General features: G+C 48.0%; 1 protein-coding gene across 1 annotated transcript in view; it reads left to right on the top strand.

The window, feature by feature from the left end:
- The window catches only part of LOC142588624 (neprilysin-1-like), a 37,299-nt gene that overhangs the window by 7,864 nt on the left and 7,759 nt on the right, over window positions 1–21,676 (top strand). The window contains exon 4 of the mRNA XM_075700457.1: window positions 2,915–3,010. Coding sequence (XP_075556572.1) covers window positions 2,915–3,010 — 96 coding nt within the window. The remainder of the gene's footprint in view (window positions 1–2,914; window positions 3,011–21,676) is intronic.

Genomic DNA, 21,676 nt, shown 5'->3' with positions numbered 1-21,676 from the left:
GTAGATCATGTCGCTTGTATATAAAGATGTTACTAAGCAAACAGTATTCTGGCTGCTTTGTCTGGGAACATGTACTATTCATGGAGAAATTGTACGCTAACAAAAACCCAGAACACAGTGCGAAATTAGGCTTGGATTTACACTCGCGCTAGCATTGTTCCTAAGAGCAAACTTCAATCAACTCTGCTGCTGGACCTATTAATAGCGAAGGAGTCTAGCCAATGCAAGATACAAGATTTTGTGATATCGGCGCTTGCATGTTTGCGATCCAGGCAGCAAACGTGCAGTATTCTGCTTGAGCAGATCCTCCACGTGTCAAACGCGATCAATATACGAATTTTCTTACGTTTAGGTGGTCGATTTGAATCGACTACGGAGGTTGTGCCATTATCAGGCTGTCCCATTACACGCACTAGCGAACAAGTTTATCAGCTCGCTGCGACTGCCGCGGCAAACATTTTCAGACAAAAATCATGCAAATGTCATCGCTGACCACGTGAACCATTGGAACAAACGAGCGGCGCTGTATGCTTGTAGATAGCGCTGGTCCCGGATGCAGCGAAAGCGCCTCTGCTGGAAGCTCATGCCGGGCCTGACGCTTCAAAGGAACCCCCGAAGGCGACTGACTCAAAAGAAAAGGTGGGACCCCATAACGGATACTTGGGGCACGATGAAAGCGTCACGTATAAGCCCAGATAGTGCCCAACCGTGAACACTATAACTGCGGCAACATTTCTAAATGCGCACGTTTTCGCAAATGAAGAACAAGTTATTTTAACAGCCATGCGCACGCACATGAACTGCTTATATTTTGCCATATTCTTGAAGGCTGCTATCGACGGTAAGAAATCTTGCAAGTGCGTAGGCACTTTAGCGCTAGACGGCACGTTGCACATTCAGTAATATGATACCTGACGCCTGTTATTGTCTCGAAATTTTATTTGGATTGACAGAAAACAAGAAATTGTGCGGCATTTATTGCCATTTAGGGTAAGGCTAATTTATTCATAAGAAACTAGCTGTCTACATAAGCCACCCCCCTCCCTTCCTTGAACTGATAATTGAAAAATAAAAACGCGCATTTGAAAACCCTTATCTAACAACTACTTCAATGTAATACTGGAGGCATACAAAGTACCATCTTAGTAAGTATCGTGCAAATCACGGATTCTAGAAGGTAACTAGTAGCCACAGAATGATAGACTTTATTACAAAATACAGCACAGTAACTCCCAATCGACATGACTTTAGAAGGGAATACTGTATGGCTACTTAAGTATATTGTGTGGCAGACAAAGTAAGCCCGGCTTTAAACGGTAATCAAATCATCATTGATATCGTCCTAGATACAAAAAGGCCTTCAACGCAGTGAAGCACAATACGTGGCTGCAGAAGCTCCTACGGTCGGGATTTAGGAGGATTGCTTCAAAACTTTTTCGCGGCCATTTAGATTGGCGGACTCAGTTTGTTCAAGTATGCGACAACAAAAGACAGGAAACTCTTTTAAATGGGTGTTCCGCAAGGTTCAGTACTTGGAGCAAGCTTGTTTGTCCTCTTGGTCAATGATTATCCTATCTCCTTGACCCGCACGCTAACTGCTCTGTGTGCAGACGACACTGCCTTAGTTATAGCTCTACAGTTAACAAACTACAGTACACTTTTGAATTGTTTAGACGAAAAAAAAATCTGTGCTAAATACAAGGAAAACTGAGCGTATTGCCCAACATATTCCGCGGAAGTACAGTGATACGCGTATGCTTCACATTGTTCTGTGGTTAGCATTGTTGAGACTCGGGGTAGCGTTTAGGCAAGGAATCCTTTGTCCCATATGGATGAGAACGTCCGGGAGTAGGATCGAAAGAAAAAGGTGTTTATTTTACGCTATTTACATGTAGTAACAAGTCGTCAGATTCTAGTCAGAGCTCACTCATGCCTGCAGACGTCTGGATGCCGATCTCTCACCAAGGTGTAACAGTCGCCGGGCGGAACAAAAACCTTAATGTGCCGATAGTGCGCAATGTTTATGGCCGTCGAACAATGTCCTTTGTTGGCGAAAAAATTTGGTAAAATATGGCTAGCTTCAATAAATGTCGACCAAATATTGCACCGTGGCTTAAGAGACTCACTATGTCGGAGAGCTCTAAAACTCGTGAATTACTGTTGATATTTTGTACATCTCTCATTCATGCTGTAATTGTCACATTAACATTGCATTTGATAATTGATGCAGTACTTACTCAGGCTTTGTGATAAATCCCCAAGCAGCCATATCGGCTATGGGTCCAGATGCTGTGACAGTCATGTTGTGCGCTTTTTTAGTGCAAGAAACTTTTTTTTTTTGAAAAAAACGCTCGTGGGGGGAAAAAAACGCCCGTGTACTTCGATTTAGGTGCACGATAAATAACCAAAAGTGGTCGGAATCGTTCCGCAGTCTCGCACCATGTGTGGTGTGTTTCGTAAGCAGATCGTGCTTTTGGCGGGTAGAACCTCACAATTTTTACTTTCTTTTCCACGTCTGATCTGGCGAAGCTCTTAGGGTAGCACATAAGCTGCCAAGGCACTCATACTCTCGCCCAATTTTGATTTGCTGGAGCTGTTATGTAGCTTCCACTCTGCCGGCGCTGAGCTTTGTAGGGGAATTTTATTAAACAAGAATGTCCTTTTTCTGAATTTTCTTCCCTATTATTCAGATCTCTGTACTAATCAAATCTCTGTCGCCAAATGAATGAAAAATGGGATTTTGACAGAATAATTTACCACCCTTAACTATTTCGCCGGTACTTTTTAAGTCTGCATTTTTCGAGCATGCATGACCCGTCCAAGTGTGGCAAGGCACCCACCGTGAAACGTTTGTCGCAACGTTATTTTCCATTGCACTGTAACGAACGGGCGTTGTTTATTTCTCGCTTTTCAGGCTACTCTCCCACAGGAACCACCACCACCGCCGAATGCGCCCCAAGGCCAGCACCCTTCAATGGATGCTTCAAGGATGGTAGCGTCCAAAGAAAAGGTGCGACACCACCACACACGGTGAACGCGATCAAATAATGTTTTAGCTTATTTAATTGGGCTCCTTACAAAATACCGGGTTACCGAGGTGACGTGAACGGCAGATGACGATGGTACTTATTGGCATCCCCTCTTACGCGGGGCGCAGACTGTCACCTAGCCCGCTTGATTCACTACATTTATCGCCATCTAGCCTTCTTGCCCCTCTGATGTCGATCTTAACTTTACTATTTAAAACCGCTGTCACTATATCGCACCATTACCTACGCTTGCCAGGTCTCCCTTTATATTGTTTATTTATTGCCGTGAAGGGGCGTCCGCTGCTTAGATTCATCTTGAAACCTTAAAAACGCGCACTCTCCACCAAAATGTTACGGGGAGAGAAGACGCTTGACAATATATTTACAAGATATATACAACCGGCAGAAGACAGGCATACAAGATGGAGCCCGTGCGAACGACTATCGGCGATCGTCGTCTTCGTCATTCCTCTCATTATCGTTCACTCCTACAGCACCTCGTAACAATATGAATATCTACGGTGCCCTTTATTCCAACACAGCACTAATCGTTTCTGATCTCGACTGCTGACCAGTTAATCTTCCACCCTTTTTGTATTCCATCGCCTCTGGAAGGTGCACACTAGATTCCTGCGGGTCTCGCTGGGTGAATATATTGGCATTCTACCACAATGAGGCGAGTCATTTCCGGGCTTTCTTTGCAGTACACACGTCTCAACTTGCTAAGAGGGGTTGCTCCGCTGTGTGTTTGCTTTAAGGAACCAGCTCGAGCCTCATATAGCAAGGCACTTCTCTTTGTGTTATATTACAGATTTTCCCTTCTGATTTCTTTCTTAGCAGTCTTCTAAATCTCTGTTGTATATTAAAGTGGAGCTATTAGAACCTCGCTGGGTTTCTATTGACGTGCGCAGCTTCGCCTAGCTGGGGGAGGGAGAGCTGAGAGAGAGTGAAAGCAGAGTATAAAAATAGCTTCGCACGGCATAGCGACGTGGCGAGGGTGGGTGGAGTCTAGCAGCTATTAGAACTTCGCTGGGTTTCTCTTGACGTGCGCAGCTTCACCGAGCTGGGGCAGTGAGAACTGAGAGAGAGAGAAAGCACAGTATAAGGTGACGCGGCGAGGGTGGGTGGAGCCTAGCGGGGGAGAAGGAGCGGCGCGCACGCGATCGAGGAACGTGGCCCGGATCAACACCAATAGCCAACTCCAACTGGAAAGGGACAAGCCTTTTGTTTACGCTCTTTCCGCTAGCACTAGGTCAACAGATGGGGCGGCCGCATGACGCGGCAAAAGAGTTCGGCCAGTGACCGCGAGGTCGCAGTATCGCGTGTCCGGCTGAAGAGTCCCCCTACTGTCCCGGGGAATCGGCATTTCCCGGCGCGTCTTTGTCGACGTGCATGTCTTCGCTGTTCGGTCGCTCGTGTTTTGCGTGTTGCTGTGAGTTTTTCCGTGTCTGCGAGCTTAAGAAATGTCAAAGGAAGGACGCTGAAATGCCGTGCAAATGCTGTGTACCGCGATGCCACGGCAACTACACTGGGGATACGAATGTTCGCGTGTTAAGTTTCCGAGGGAGGAAACACTGAGTAACGCTTGACTACGCGCTGTGCCGCGGGAAAAGTTCTTGGTCACCGCCGAGAATTCTAGGGTAAGCTTATTTTTCGGTATAGCATTATTTTGTATCTGTGCCAACGAGGCAATGCACCGAAACATGGGACAGAGCTACCGCTGACGCCATCCGTGTTCATCCGCGTTTCTCCACATTCACGCCGAACGCGCGCAGTGCCCTTAACCACAGCCAGCGTCTCTGACGACGGCTTGGCTAGTTTAGTCGGTGAAAGGAGAGTTGGGCTCCCTCGTCCTGTAGCGTCGGAAGCTTTAATAATTTCGTTAATAATTCAAGCTTTCGCCTTAGAGGGCTCCTCACCAGGCCCTTTGTGGTTATAGGTTGGAAGATGTTACGCGTCCTCTATGGAGCGTTCTGCCGCAAAAATTTTTCATATCGGCTCTATAATAGCCGAGACAGAAATAGTTCAGTGCCGCAAACCTGTGATTTCACTAGGCGAGCTCCACTGCATAGCGAGACACTCTCTCCACTCGCCCCATCTAGCCTCCGCAAGCGAAATTACTTCCCTGCGTTCTCTCATGCCGGACCTCGAGGATCGTGCGACACATACCTCAGGAGCCTCGCCCAGACTTTCTTTCTCCTCGCTTTTTTTTTTCTTTTTTTCGATTAGCGCTTCCGCTGGCGACGTTGCGGGCCAGCTGTTATCGTTTCGCGCAGTGCAGGATTTTGCGCGCTGTGCACAAGGACGCATGACTAGCGGCATAATTCAGTGCTACACGAATACTGAGGCAGAACAATTGGATCGCAGAGCATGATCACGCACTGGAACACGGTAGAAAATGGCATAGTTTCAATACCTGCGCACGTGACCGCACGACAGTGGGAACGTGCGGTTATTTCTCTAAACTTCAATTCGTCACTTCGAGCAACAGACCACACAGATATCAGATGTCGTCTGGAATACTTGTCGAAGTCACGTTTCACCACGAGCGACGTCACACTGCGGACACGACTACGTTGGCGCCGCTACACGAGTACGTCATACACCGGCTCGGAGCGCTGCAGCCGCGAGAAGGAAAAACGGCGTTCGGTTTGAAATTTGAGATCTTTCTGCGCGTATAGCGATGTAATACTTTGCAGACACGATCGTTATCGTGCAATGTATGCTCGGCGCATGTCAGCTCAAAATGGCCATACTTGGTAAGAGGCTCTTTAACAGGAAGCTTTAGCTCGCGTGTTATGTAAATAGGTGTATATACTATGTAAATACATGTAAAAGGAGAAATGTTTTTTATCGGTAACGACTGCACCAAACTTAACGAGGTCTGTAGAATTTCAAAGAAAACGTTAAAATCTAGTGACTGTTGATTCCGAATTATTTATTTATGTCGTAAATCGCTTACTAAAAATTGGGGAAAATTGCAAATTTTCAGTGAACGAAACTGTGAAGTTTACAACTCCACAACTCAGCAATGAAAAATGGCTTCAAAATTATGTGAACTGCACCTAATAGTACATCTAAAGTGGACAAAATAGATATGTTACACATGAATCTGAAATTTAGTAATGTGTAAGTACAGCTTTTGCAAAACCTTGTACACAACGTAACCAGTTCACGAAAGATATAAATTGACATATAGAATTTGTACGCTTTGACTATCTAATGGAAGCCGTTTACAGAACAGTGACATCTTTTTTTGACGGAGAGTCATTAATTTTTAAACGTCGTGCTTCTATCTTTTTCCAACTTTCGAATACTTGAAAATTCTTTGAATGAAACTGAGGCCTTAAATCGAAAGTCCGCTTCTAACAGTCACTAGAATTTCACTTTCTCTCTCAAATGCAACAAATTTCATTAAAATTGGTCCAGCGGTTCCTCTTAAAGCCTCTTAACTAAGGAGCTCGGGCCCAACTCCGACGCGGCCTATTGAAATACATGTAAAACGCAAACACGCTTTTCTGAGATCACCCCTGGATTGATATTAATGAAATTCATTGCATTTGAGAGAGAAAGTTTAATTCTAGCGACCGTTGGAAGCGGAAATTTGATTTATGGCATGAATATTGCTTAAAGAAATTTAAAGAATTCGCAAGTTTGAAAAAGTAGACGCTCAAAGTTTATAGATTAATAATTTTGCATCGGAAACACATATCACGATTCTGTAAACGGCATCCATTAGATCATTCAAAGCCGAGAAATTTGAGATGTGATTTTATATCTTACGTGAATGTGTGACGTTCTTCAAGAGGGTTCTGCAAGGCATCTCCATATTACAAATTTTTCGTTAGATTCATGTGTAACATCAATTCTGTTCGCTTTAGATGTGCTATTAGGTGCAGATCACAACACTGTGTTATCATATTTAACTGCCGAGTTAGAGTTGTAAATTTGATATTTCGTTTTCTTATGATGTTCTGACAATTTTTAATAAAAATTGACAACCTAAATCAAAAATCGAAAACCAACAGTCACTAGATCTTAAGGTTTTCCTTTAAATGCAACAAACCTAGCCAAGTTTGGTGCAGTGGTTGCCGAGAAAAACTAATTCTCCTTTTACAAGAATTCAGACAGGTGCACCCGAGCTAAAGCTTCCGGCTAAGCTTTTATAGAGGGTTTTGCCCGGATGCGTGCCCTCTCCTGTGGCTCGCGAGGCAGGGGGATCAGGCGAGGGAGGAGGGTCTTTCTCCTTCGGCGGCTGCTAGGGTGCCTCGGTGTCCTCCTCGCCCGCCGCTCCGCACAGAGTGGAGACAACCGCGGCATCTACTACGGCGTTGTACACGCGAATCGCGGACGCCGTTGTAGACGCCTTTGGCGGACGCCATAGGGACGAGTTGCCGGCACCCGTGTGTCTTGTGTGCGGTTTGGCACTACTTTACTGGCCTTCCCCCATCTCCGCTGGTCTCTGGTGTTTGTGATAGCAGAGCCACGCATAATTCTGTTAGTTTCCGTTCTTTGCGTCCGCTTTACCACGTCTGTTTTTCTCACTCAAATGCTACTTTATTAATCCCGGTTGTCTACACTTTCATTTAACCTTTATTTTGCTCTATTTGGTTGCCAATTTTCCCGACCTCTTCCTACATTCCGTGTCCATTATTTTGAAGTTCAGATATATGTGCACTTTAGCCGCCTATTTATTTTAATCCGTGTTGAGGATTTCTCCGAAACTAATTTCGCTCTGTGCTTCTCCCACTTCAAAAGCGGCGCAACCCATGTCACCCTGCACTGCGTAATTTGTGGTTTTACCGTTGGCTCCCAAAGCCAAGTCGCCTACCGACATTTGGTTGACTTCGGACCCCGACACAATGTTCGATTTTAAGCACGAAATGGCATTTGCGAGCGTTATGGCTGGTAGCATTACTCCTTCCAGAGTCATCACACCACCTCATATTTATTATAGCCTTAAAGTGCTCTATGTTGTATCATTGCCGAATTCCGTTTCCCCTTCATTCTTAGATTGGTGAATGTTTGAGTAGCGCGGTCTTACTTTCTTTATTTTATGTGCACACAGAGGTATTCATATTCCTTCACTATTCATATGGCTTCCTCTCTAATTGATAATGCGTCATTACTCGTCTCTTCATTAATGATCATAATGTGGTGCGCTCAGGTCTGCATTCATTGCTGCATTGCCACATATATTAGCAAGTCTCTGTAAATATCTTGCATTGTCATTGTATGCTAGTCGCACTATGCTTTTCGTATACATCGGCACAGGAACCTCGGGCCACATAGCCTAAAGCTATTCCGAACTTTTTGATTCCAATTCTGCAATCGGCCATCCACGATTGGTCACAATGTTCTGGCCGCCTTCACTTTGCCTCTGTCACGCGACGTCAGGGAGACCACGATAGGTCCCCATCTGATATGACATGTACATGCTGATTATGCGTGAATAGACCAAATAAAAGAAAAATAATTATTTCTGATTCGGCACTTGTTCGCCATTAGCCCTCTGCTATTGGTCAAAAGCTTCCAGGCCGCGCCCACTCCGCCTTTCTGTCATGCGACGTCACAAAACCGCGAGAACTTACCGCGTCAACGTGATATGTACGCGTTAAAGATGGCGAACAAAACTGATTTTTTTTCTCGAATAGCCGGAGACTGCCCTGTTCCGAAAGGAATATAAAATGGATGCTCACCAGTCGCTCAGGCACTGGCCATTCGCATCTTCTGGATAGCATAGCTTTATTTGCGTACAACAAAACTTTTTGCGTGGCCGCATAACGTTATCGAGCACTTTGCCACATATACGACATCCATCTGTCAACTCTTCTCTGCCGAGGACCCGTTTTGTCGGCATCCTTAACCTTCCGTTGCAAGTCACCAGCCACCGCAAGCTAATGCGAAGCAGGCTGATCGCAGACGCCTGCACCATATTCCTGATCCGGTTCTCCAAATTCAGTGCACTCCCTCGGCCCCATCGAAACCCTCTCCACTTGATCGTGCTCCTCGCCTCCTGGCAGCCAATCAGATTCGAAAAACGGCTGCAATTTTATTCGTTTTGAAAGCAAACAAAAGTGACATCCTATTAACGAGCATAGCGTTCGATTAAGTTATTCGTACAACGCTGCAGGTAACCGCCCAATGCTCGCATCGGTGGTTACGTAATATTGGCGACAGGAAATTGGAATAAAAACAGAGTGGAACAGTTTTACGTTATATGGCCTCTTTTGTTGCAGCTTTTGCCCATTAGGGATGTAAGGATAGATCAAAATATCCATTTTTAGTCGCATTTTTATGCCCGTCATATAAACCGTGAACAACAATGGAGACAAAGGGCATCCTTGCTTCAGACTTAGCTGAAATTGACCACTGCATTGTATTCCCGGCCTTTGCGTACAAATTGTTCGCGGTTGTCCTTCAGCAGCACTACGAGCTGTTCATCTGTGCCTTTATGCTTGAGAATATGCCATAACAAATTCGTGCCTACGTTGCTGTGCAGACCATTTCATCAGGAGGAAAGGGCGTGCGGCAAGTCTTTCCTCCTCCTCTGGCTTGTGCGAACGGCGTAGCGCTGTTTGAATGTGTTGACGTCGCGTATTGCGGAACAATTTCGAGATGTTTTAGATCTTTCTCCGCGAAATTTACGTGATGTCAGTTCATACGAAGTCGTCGGGGAGCCACTATGTCGCCTTTCGGTGCAGTGCGCCGTAACTACAGTATTCGGAAATTTCTCTTCGGTGCTGAAACATGCGACGCGCGTCATCATCAGCGGTGTGTGTGCGTGTTGTGAACTATTTTGGCTCTATCGGTTTTTATTCAATGAAAACCAGTGGCCTATCTCAGTTTCCTGCATGAATTAAAAAATAAAAATAAGCTTCTCACTATCTGATCGCTTGGTGCAAGAATTAAAACATCACTGCTCGTGTGCGGCCAGCCTAATGCAACCCCGAAACATCTAATCGCCAATCGTTATAAAATATTTGCGGCAGCCACCGGCACCGTTCTCGTGGATTTCAAGCCTAGTAGACGTCAGATAACCAAGCTCTGTTTTGGCCATGCAAAGCACTAATATACAAAGGGGATTGCATAAAAGGAATTTAACGGTTATTTAACACACACACACACACACGCACACACACACACACGCACGCACGCACGCACGCACGCACGCACGCGCGCGCGCACGCACACACACACACACACACACGCACACGCACACGCACACGCACACGCACACGCACACACGCACACGCACGCACGCACAGAGAGAGAGAGAAAGAAAACACTGGCTAACGCCGCAATGCCGCAATGACACCTATCATGATTACCAATTCGATGATGCGGTGTGCAGTACAAACAGATCGGTAACCCAATATCTATCACTGCTTGCGAAGTCTGGAGCCGGTGGCTCGAGCACTCGACAAGTGTGATTCACACTGTGGGGTATGCTGTTATTACCTAGCCAAGACTATTACACTCGTGAGCTGGAACATCGTCCAACAAACGATGTAGTCATGCAATGTATGTTCAGGTAACAATCTGAACGCATGCAAAAGTAAAGCGTACAAGTTATTCCGCAGCGGAACGGTTATTGCGGTTAGTATAAGAGGAACCTACTTATTGCTGCTGAAGCACAGCTTATAACTACAATGAAAATTCCACAGTAAGGTCACATTCATGAAACGAATTTTGTGAAATACACCACCGATCTCTGAGGCTGACTATATGGCGGTGCTCGTGAAAAAGAGGTCTTCACGCTCCCTTATTATCTAAAAATGCTGTCCACGGAGGTTTATTCTTAACTGTCCAAATCGCTATGCACTAGGTTAGTTCAAAGAAACAATTCTCTAAGCACTTGCGTTGTGTGAACCCATTCTGTAGTTATTCCTGTATGTCGTTTTCCTCCACCTACTTCTACTGCCCTAATCCTATGGTTTGCATTCACATTCTATACGCCACCGACGTTTCCGTAACCGGCATGTACGAGCTCCCCTTATATCCTTATCACGTCTGCATTCGTAGATGGGGGAGGGGGCGTATTCTGCAGGAGTCCGCCTAGTGGGCTGTCCATCTCGGCCGCTGCTGATTAGATGCAGCAGGATGATCGAGGAGGAGATGAGCGGCCCTAGTCAACCAGCAACGGCCGAAATGGACAGTCCACTAGCTGGACTGTTACAGAATACCCCCGCAGGTTCACCCTGCTTTCACGCCACCCAGATGAATTCATCGAAAGGTTCGTAACAGCGCAACGCAAGACACGGACAAAACGAGGGTAAACAACGACAACGCGCCGCGCTGTGCTGTGTTGTTTTCTGTTAAGCACGTCACAGCCGTCTTGATATATTTCTGCGTCTCGCGCATGTCATGCTTTTATGACCTGGCATATATATGGTATTAGACGTTTTTTTCAATATCAGCGGCGCCGCGTTGTTTTTTACCTTCCTTTTGTCAGTGTCTTGTGTTGCGCTGTTACGAGCCTTACGATGAACCCTAACCAAGTGGCCCAACTTACCGTCTTGGTGTACCCAAATGGAATTTGCTTTGCTTCAATCACTTGCTCTATAGCATTAGCCAGAAGTGCCTTGGTATTTGGGCCCAGCTGTTTCATTAGGTGTACTGGGAATTAATCGGGTCCTGCGGCCCTGTTATTAGGAACATTTTCTTCTGCTTTTTTTTAAATAAAGATTTCCTACGTTAACTTTTGATCTCTCAGGCTTCTCTGTTGCAGGATCTGTCTGAGTCCAAGCTACGCTCTCTTTTTTGCCGAAGCTATCCTAATGACGTATGTTATATACTGCAGCGCATCGTTTCCTTCGAAGATGTTACCATTGTCATGCCTTAAGCCGTCTGCGAATTTTTGGAAGAAACTGTAAGTGCCCTTACAATGAAAACGCTGGTAGCGACACGTTGTGACACGTTTTCCGTAGACAAGGCGTTGCGAACGTTTTGGGTTACATGGTTGTCCTTGTCAAAAGGAAAAAAAGAACGAGCATATTGGGGATTACGTTTATGCCAACACTTTACACCAGCAGCTCTCAGCCACCAGGTGGCGTTACCAAATGATGTAAGACGGGAGACAACAAAATGACCAATAAGTAAATCGGAGATTACAACAAAAAAAACATAGAACGGAAAGTAAATAACCTTTCCACAATGGTCTGTGATTACGAGGAGCTGGTAGATATACTGTGCATCAAGAACGGCTGGATTTAAATTTGGAAAGCACGAAAGTGATGGAACAAGGAAAGCATGCAAGCTATACAAGAGCGTGAACAGAGGCAGATTTTTGCATTATTTGTGTATTACTTTTTAGTTCCATTGTCAGACCTTGCACTCTACGGACCTTTCGTTTATCGTTGTCAAGTGTTTTCATTCGCTTTTTTTTTTCTTACGCCCATCCCTGTTGCAAAACTCAGTATCCAGTGCGCCGGATTATGGGTCCAGTGCCGCGCGATGGATACTGGGGCGCTGGGCAGGTGCGGCGTACTGGGAGGCGCTGCCTACTGGTGCGAAAAACAGCTCTAGCGCGTCAAGTACGCGGTGCCTGGACACCGCATATATATTTTTTTTATACAGAAAGGAACAGAGAGCGTTTTATTGCAATAAAAAAAAACATAAAAATCAAAGCGCTCCGACCCGGATTCGATCGTCCGACCTACAAATCCGAAGCCCGGTACTTTACCGCTACGCCACACCAACGTTCTTTTCTTTTTATTTATTAGCGGCTTGGCAAAAGAAACAGATGTACCTGAGCGGATAATTTGCCATGTCATAATCGAGAAGCAGTTTTAGTTTGAGAGAGACGTCTCGCACAGGCATGGTAGATGCGCTATCGCCCAGCAACTAAAGCTCACGCCTGTACTTCAAAGAAAAATTTGCTGTCCGTATTCAGTAGCATGCTCGGAAGTGCGACAACATCGATTTGCACTTGCGATTGGTATTTTAACTTCGAAAAAGTGCTAAATGAACCGTCGACCCGGGACGCTGTATGGGCTCTTACTGCCAATTTCGATAGCCGTTTCTTGTTCTTCACACGAGGGATATGCAACGTTTTCTTAGTTTAGTGATGCCTTTCAGTCAACTCGTCTGTCTAGTCATGTATCTTAGTCACAGAAGCGCAGGCTAATGCTGGGAGCCTTCGGCGACAGCACATATACGTGTGTTTATGACGCGTCACATCGGCGGTCATCGCTTCTTCTGTTGGCACTGTAGACATGAAAAACTGTTTATTTAAGAACACCGATGCGAAAGCTGAAATATAGAGTGATTTATCCTTGTTAGACTTCTTGATTCTTGAGCCTCGGTGCGTCGATAGCGTGCAGACGGACTCGGTGGATACGCTAGGCCTACGCTTCGGTGGGGTCCGATGTCGGCGCGGGTAGCTTGCAAAATCTAAAATGTGTGTATTTGAGCCTCAGAACTTTTTTTTGTGCAATAGGGAAAGTGGAAGCGCGCGAATCAGCTCAGCTTTGTTATGGGTGCGATAATATCAGTCAGCGGTAGGCTTCGAACTCGGGGTCCGTTCGAGCGCGTCTGAACGACTTCTGGATTTCATGTCCACTCCACAACACTGCGACAACGGCGACAACTCCCAGTCATATGTTGCGTGCGAACTACTGAGAAACGTGACGTCCTCTGTGTTTGCGTTCAGGAATTTAGCTATCCGCCCAGTCAAAAGGGAAAATGCAAAAAACGAAATTGATCTTCATTGTCAAAAAATGTGCATGAATAAACAGGGCAGCTCACGCAACCTTATTCCATGCTGCGACACGAAATAGTTTTATGACACCAAGATATAGCGTTATTTAGGACAAGACACCAGTATCAAGCGATGAAATTGTATAAAGCATTTATTATTCAGCAGCACTCGTCCTTGCATACTGGAACCAGCGCGGCACAAACACAGCGAGCGCAGTTTCCAATGCAAACCAGCGAACTGCAGCGAGAACCAGCGCCTGTACAGCACTAACCAGTGCGCCCCAGCGCCTTGGCAGTGAAACCAGCGTCTCTTCCAGTGTGACCCAGCTCTTATCCAGCGTTCTCAATGGTGTCCCAGAGAATCCCAGCGAGCGCTAGCGTACCCAGTGCAATTCAGTGCCGAAAAACGCGCTGGATTCACACTGGAAGGCACTGGAAGACGCTGGTTTTTGCAATAGGGATGCACGTCTACGTTGTCTTCTTTCGTGCCGATTTTGATTGACCCAGCCGTATTTCATTTCTATTTTTTTGACCAAGAGGCCAGATGTGCCCATCCCGGAAATAGCAAAATCTATGGTGCAATATGGTAAATTTTTTACTGTATTGGCGCTGATTATGCCTCTTCAACAAATTTTACCTAATCTGCGTATATTTCACGCTTCTTGCCTCGCTGAAATTTTTATTTTGATATCTCTTTGCGACTCGCTACGACGTTCTGGAAGCTCGAAAGGGCAGTTTTCTTTACCAGGAGAGATACCCGGATTACACGTACGCCAAACGCGTGCGAGCGCGGAAAAGAAGAGCTTGTCTTCAAAACAACTGAATCCCAAGAGCAAGTCACTCTAACAAGGAAAATGCCGCTTGTGTGGCGTGGCAGGCGCATGAATATAACCCTTAAAGCCAAAGAAGACAGCTGTACGCATAATACGACGTCGTACAGATCCCTTGCAATAACTTCGGCAATATATAGAATGGCAATGCAACCCATAAACATCTATAGGTGTCCAATTAGGTGAAGAAAATAAAATATTAGGGGAACTACAGAATTAATTCAGGCCAAGCTGACGCTTAGAGGATAATATCGTTATACTAACCCAGTGCATAGAGAGAAGTCAATGGCTCAGTGTATACCGGTATGGATAGCGTTCAGATATCAAGGGAGCTTACGACAACGTAGACATGAAATTGCTGAGGGATATTCTCAAGCATGGTGGCATAGACGTCGACTTAGCAGATCTGCTCAGGGAGATATATACGGAGAAGCGAGCACATCTGGCCTAGGAAGGCCAAGCACGTGCACTGAACTAGTGGAAGTTCACTTAGGATTAATTAATGAGAGCCTTCTATCTCCATTGCTGTTCACGTTTTTCCTTGAAGGAATAGACAAAAAAGGACTCGAAAGAAGTACACTACCGTTCGCTTTATCTCATACCCGTAGCGAGCTGCTGGTGCGTGCAATACAGAGGGCAAAAAGTGTGTGGACAATATACTGATATAGCGGACAACGCAGGGGATTCGCAGAGGCTTGAGAATACGCGTGACGAGGAAGCGACATATCTCTGCCTTGATTGTATAGCACTCCAGTTAAAGTGGCAATTGTGGGCTTTTGTGAGCGGACAAGTAGCGCATTGGTATAGCCGACGAGCAAGTCGTACCGAAAGTCGTGCAATACGAATACATGTATGTCTGCTTAAACGAAGGAAAGGCCTACTCAAAGGTACAACTAGTCTCAGGGTGAAGGGGAAGTGGAATAAATCTACTATAAAAGATAGATCACTTTGGGGTGCCACAGATATGTAGGGGTGCGAGAAATTCGTAAAGGAGTGATTGTGCCAGGGATGATGTTTGCAAATACGATGCCGTGCTTAAGAGAGGGGGGGTCCTTTCGGGGTGGAAAGTTAACGAAAGTTCCATGGAAGGCTGGCCTTGGGGGTCCGTGGTGACATTACAATTGATGCAGTGCAGGGTGTCATGGGTTGGGTGTATTTTGAGTTCAGAGAAGAGCAAAGCACAATTATTTTTGTAGAAAGGCTAAGGTACAGGGATGAGCAGAAATAAGCGCCTGAAGTGCAGAAACATCTGCACCTCAATGGCCGGGACACGGATTGGAGGAAGTGGTCAAGAAAGTTGACAGCCAAGTAGAGTGTAATTGAGAACGTAAGTAGGCTGCCAGGAGTCGCCAAAAAAAAAACTAAAAATAAGAACATGACACATTATATTGGACGCAAAGGATGGAAACGTGGAAAAAGAACAATGAAAATTTACAATGGCGGCAAGCGTGAAACTTGGAGGCAAAATTGTCACTACAGCACAGCAGAAAAAAGTAATTACTATTCGAGGGCAGAGCTGGCTGCCTGAGGACAAAACATGAAGGAGCAAATATTCTCAACAGCTGAGGCCTGCTGCAGCGAGAGCCCCGAGAGGACTAAGCACTGACACGGAATGCCAAGATGTTCGCCCATCTACAACCGCAGTGAGCGCCTGTGTTGAACCCGTAGTGATGGGGCTCAAAAGTGGAGCGAGCGTTGACTGGTGGTTAGCGGTCCAGACAAACAAGAGACGTTTAGAATGGCGCAAACTCTAAATGCACCATGAGTCAGCCGTGGCGCTGCAAGCGTGACGATCGAGGAAAAGGAAAACCAGCGTCGCGAGAAGGCGCCAGCAGAAAGAAAGTTAACATTGAGATACCGGCGACGAAGGCGTGTCTCTTCATTCCTCGCACGTACGTACCTACAATTGTTGACCCGGACATGGAGCAAAACGACAATGTCGCCAGCCCCACGGTATCCGTGCTAGACATCAAACTGTGCCTCCCTTTCGGACCGGCGAGCCGGAACTTAGTTGGTGCGAGTCGAGTCACAGTTCGCCGCACGCTGCATCACCGCCGACAACATCATCGCGTGGTTGGCACCATTTCGGCCGTGACAGCCAACGAGGTGCGGGACCTGCTGTTGGCACCACCCGCAAGAAACGCCTGCCAGACGCTCAAGGAGACGCTTATTCGACGCTTCACCCCGTCAGAGCTGGAGCGTCTCCAGCAGCTGCTACGCGAGCCCGAACTGGGTGACCGCCGACCTAGCGAGCTTTGGCGCCACATGCAGCAACTGACTGGTTGCACAGCAAGTGTCGACAGTCGCCTGGTGCGGGAACTTTTTAACGCGACAGCGTTAAGGAGCTCGTGTCGCAGAAAAGCCGGTGTCGTCGGCGTCGGTGTCGGCGGCGTTGGTCGTGAGCGATAAATCCCAGCAGGCACTTCATGAATAAAAACAACTTGCAAGATGGGCTGGGTGGGAATCGAATCAGGGTCTCCGGAGTGTGAGACGGAGACGTTACCACTGAGCCACGAGTTCGATGCTTCAAAGCGGTACAAAAGCGCCTCTAGTGAACGCGGTGTTGCCTTAGAAACGAGCTGTTTCTAAGGCTCAGGCGTGCGTCGCTTGCTCAGGCGCACATTTCATTGTCGCGCCGAACGCTGCGTTGCTCACCGCGTCCGATGCGGGGCGCGTAGTCGCTGCGCCGTATCCCATTGTCTTACACCCCTTGGCGGGTCGACGGGAACGCTGTCGCGTTCCACTCTTGAAGGCGAAGCTTAAGCGTCCTCCAATTTTTCTACAAAGACTTCCCGCCAACGTGCTAATGGGCATCACCGCGTCCGGGGAAACGAACCTGCCCAAGATAGCCGAGCCCACTGATAAACTCATGGCTGTCGCAACGCCCACAGTCGCGTCGTTGCACGCCGAACCTTCGCCCACTCGCGTCCTGCTCGAGATGAGAAAATAAATTTCTCGCCTCGCCGACATCGTCGCGGCGCTTCAATCACGCTGCAATCAGCTCACGCGGCAGCGCGGCACACCGCCACAGTGACGGAAGTGCTGGTACCACCACAAGTTTGGCGGTGCTGTACGGAACTCTGTGCCGCCTTGCAAAAAGTAGGGGAGCGCCTTGGGCCAACACCAAGCCCACATTCCTGCCGACGGCTATGCGTCTCGCCTCTGTGACATCATGAATGAGCTTCGACCTACACCTCCGCTACAGCTCACACAATGGCAAACACATGTGAGTGGCGAACTTGTCCTGTTGTCACGCATTTCTGGGAAACAGTGCAGTACGACTACTGCAAGCACCATACGATGGGCACATTAAGCTTCTCCGCCATGGTCGTAAAGCGCTTACCATCGAAATACGTGGCCGCCACGGAACGTTAGACTTGGATAGAGTAAAACCGGCATACATGGAAACCGACCAACGCGAGACAGCTACCTGCAGCCCTTCGCCTGGGACCCGCAGAGAAGCGGCTCATACCACGGCAGCGAATTCCAAAACGACAGAGGCTGCACTGCCTGATGCGACCGACAGCTATCGCACACGCAGTGGCAGACGCATAAAGCCACCGAATCGCCTCGTTCTCTAGCCGCCCTGCGCTTCATTTTGTAGTGACTGTCTGTCGCTCATTTGTCTCCCGTTTCAGTGAAATTAAGTTCCTCGCTTGTCATCCACGTGGGGGTCATTGCCCCCTGCTCTTGCTTGGGATGTGAGATGACTGCCCGACAGAGGCACCACCACTGTCACTCGTCTAACCTGTTTTACTGTGGAATAAAGCCAGTCTACATTCGTTATCAACCTGTCACAACGTGTTTACTTGCCTCCGCTAAACCGAGATCCCAATAAATGGTGCCCCAGGACATTTACGTTTTTTTCGAACACTGCCACAGACGACGCTGCTCGTACTCCTGCTGACATAGAAGACGCAACGATTACGTCTCCTGTCATCGCCGCAGAGCTTCAGCTTCCCAGCTTATGGCACAAGAATCCTCGAGCTTGGTTTATACAAGTAGAGGCAAGTCTTCAACTTCGGCGCATTACCTCACAGACAGCAAGGTACCTGTACGTCGTCGCCGCGCTACCCTCTGACATCGCCGATGCTATAGACGACTTGCTAGCGGGTATGCCTTCGGCCACAGCATACGACGATTGAAAACGCACGGTCCTGCAGCGTCTCGAGCCATGGCAACAGAGTAGGCTTCAAGGGCTGCTGTCCGAGGCACTCGGCGACCAACGACCGTCAGAACTCCTGCACCGGTTGCTTCAGCTGCTGGATGGCCACTCCGCAGACGAGAGCAAGCTACAATTTTGCGCGAGCTGTTCTTGCAGCGCCTCCCACAGTCCGCACTCACGGTGCTCGCGGGTTCCGGCGAGATGAGTCTCGATCGGCTACCTGCGTTCGCTCAGCGCATATGCGACTACTCCTCGGCGTCACAGCTATCTGTCCCCGCTGCGAGAGTCTCAAAGCCAGGAGACCGACTCGCGCCTGGAGGAAACATTCGACTGCCTTAACAGTGCACTGGATAAGCTGACGATGGGTGGCAACATTGGCGACCAACTTCGGCGCAATCATTCACTTTCACAGTCTCGCAGGGACGCGCCGAGCGCCAGTTGTGCTGGTACCACCATCGCTTTCGGCAACAAGCAAGTCGCTGCACCCAGCCCTGTTCGTGGATAGGAAACGCACGGGCCATTCGCTAACGGCGACATGTGACATCGGCCCTCGCGCAAACCGCCTATTCTTCGTAGTCGACCGCATCACCGGCACCCGCGTCCTCGTCGACACCGGAGCCGAGCTGTCTAACGTTCCCGCCACTGCCGCAGATCGCCAACGTGGCAAGTCCACACCCACGATCCACGCGGTGAACAACACTGCCATCGCGTCGTATGGGCTCCCGTCAATAAGGATAGACATTGGATTCCGGCGCTTGCGTGGATGGGTGTTTTGTGATTACCGACGTCAGCTTTGCCATACTGGGAGCGAACTTTCTTAGCCATTTAAACCAAGATTTGAGCGTTCACGACCGACGCCTAAAGGATAACGTCACATTCCTCACTGTACTTGGCCTGCAGTACAACCTCACCTCATCTGGCATCCGCACGTTTCGGCCGGTCTCAACGCAAGATAAGCTATACTTGCTGAGTATCCGCAACTCACGAAGCCCCGAAATGATGCCTTGCCTGGGAAACACAAGGTTACGCATCATGCCACCACCGCCGGCCCACCTGTCACCGCGCGGCCACGGAGGCGCGCTGCACGAAGATGGGAAGTCACCCGCCGTGATTTCGAAAACATGCTTAAGCTCGGCTTTATTTGTCCTTATTTGTCCTTAAGCTGGACAGTGGCGACTGACGGCCTTACTGTGATTGCCAAGCTTTGAATGCCGTTACTACTGTGGATCAGTATCCCCTTCCCCACATACATGACTTCGGCGCTCGTCTCGCAGGAACCAAATTGTACAGCAAGATGTATTTGATGAGCGCATACCACCAAATTCCTGTTAACCCAGCGACATCCCGAAGACAGCAATCACTACTCCATTTGGGCTGCTCGAGGTTCTTCGTATGCTTTACGGTTTGAAGAATGCCACTCCCCACATACATGACTTCGGCGCTCGTCTCGCAGGAACCAAATTGTACAGCAAGATGTATTTGATGAGCGCATACCACCAAATTCCTGTTAACCCAGCGACATCCCGAAGACAGCAATCACTACTCCATTTGGGCTGTTCGAGGTTCTTCGTATGCTTTACGGTTTGAAGAATGCGTGGCAAACTTTTCAAAGGTTCATGGGCGAGTTACGCGCGGACTTCCGTTCATCTTTGTCTACGTTAATGACATTCTCATTGCAAGCCGCACAGAAGAACCCCACAGAGAGCACATTCGCCTTGTATTTGAGCGACTGGATGGACACGGCCTAGTGCTAAAGCCCCAGAAGTGCATTTTCGCAATTCAAGACCTGAACTTTCTCTACCATTGCATTTCACCCCAAGGCATCAAGCCACTGGAATCCCGGGTGCGGGCAATCGAGGACTTCCCCTCTCCAACCTCCTTCAGAAATGCGCACGAGTTTCTGGGGCTCATAAATTTTCACAGCCACTTCATAGCATCTTGTCTGCAAGTTCTTCAGCCGCATACCGTACTGCTGCGTCGCGACGGAGTCCCGACGCAGCAGTACGGCTACTTACGGCCTACCTTCCACTGGTGCTCGGGGCACGAACGCTGCTTCCAGGAAACAAAAATGCGGTTGGCTACTGCAGTGTTGCTGCTTAATTAGCTGCCCGACGCACCAACTCACCTTATGGTAAACGCGTCGACCAATGCAGCGGGTGCAGTACTACAGCAGCACGATGGCACAAACTGGAGGCCGCTGGGTTTCTTCTCAAAGCGCCTCAAGTTCACAGAAGCTCGCTACAGCAACTTCGAGAGGAAGATGTTGGCCATCTATTGCGCTGTCAAACATTTTCGTTTTTTTTTCGTTAAAGGTTATAGCTTTTACACTCTGACCGACCACAAGCCGTTAAACTTCGTTTTCAAGAAAAACAGTTTCTCGTACTTAGAACATGGCCTTCGGTAACTTTCCTTTATCTTCGAATTTTCTACAGACATCCTCCATATCTCTGGGACCAAAAACCAGGCAGGTGACGCACTGTCGCGGCTCTGTGGCTTTCCAAGCTCTAGCCTGCGGCCAGCAAAACGACCCCGCGGGCTGCGCCAATTGCGGGAAAAAGACTCGTCGCTCCAGTTTGCGGAGGTGCCGCTTCCCTGTACAACAACATTGCTCACGTGCGGCACATCGCAGGCAGCTCCTCGCCCGTTCGCCCCCTATTAGTTTCGGCAGCCAGTATTCGATTCACTGCACGGGCTGAGCCAACCCTACATCAGAGCGACACAGAGGCTTATCATACACCGCTTCGTCTGAGTAGGGATCAGCAAAGATGTTCGAAGCTGCGCAAGAATCTGCCAAGCTTCTCAAATCGTGAAAGTGACTTGGCACAAGCGTTCAGAGGTGCAGCCGTTTCGACTACCAGAGAGCCGTTTCGATAACATGCATTTAGACTTGGTGCAACTTCTTCCACCTTGCCAAGGTTTCAGGTACCTTCTCACGTTTGTCGACCGGTACT

The sequence above is a fragment of the Dermacentor variabilis genome, chromosome 7 (genome assembly GCF_050947875.1).
Source record: "Dermacentor variabilis isolate Ectoservices chromosome 7, ASM5094787v1, whole genome shotgun sequence".
Classification (NCBI taxonomy): Eukaryota; Metazoa; Arthropoda; class Arachnida; order Ixodida; family Ixodidae; genus Dermacentor; species Dermacentor variabilis.
This window is presented reverse-complemented; position numbering and strand designations above follow the sequence as displayed.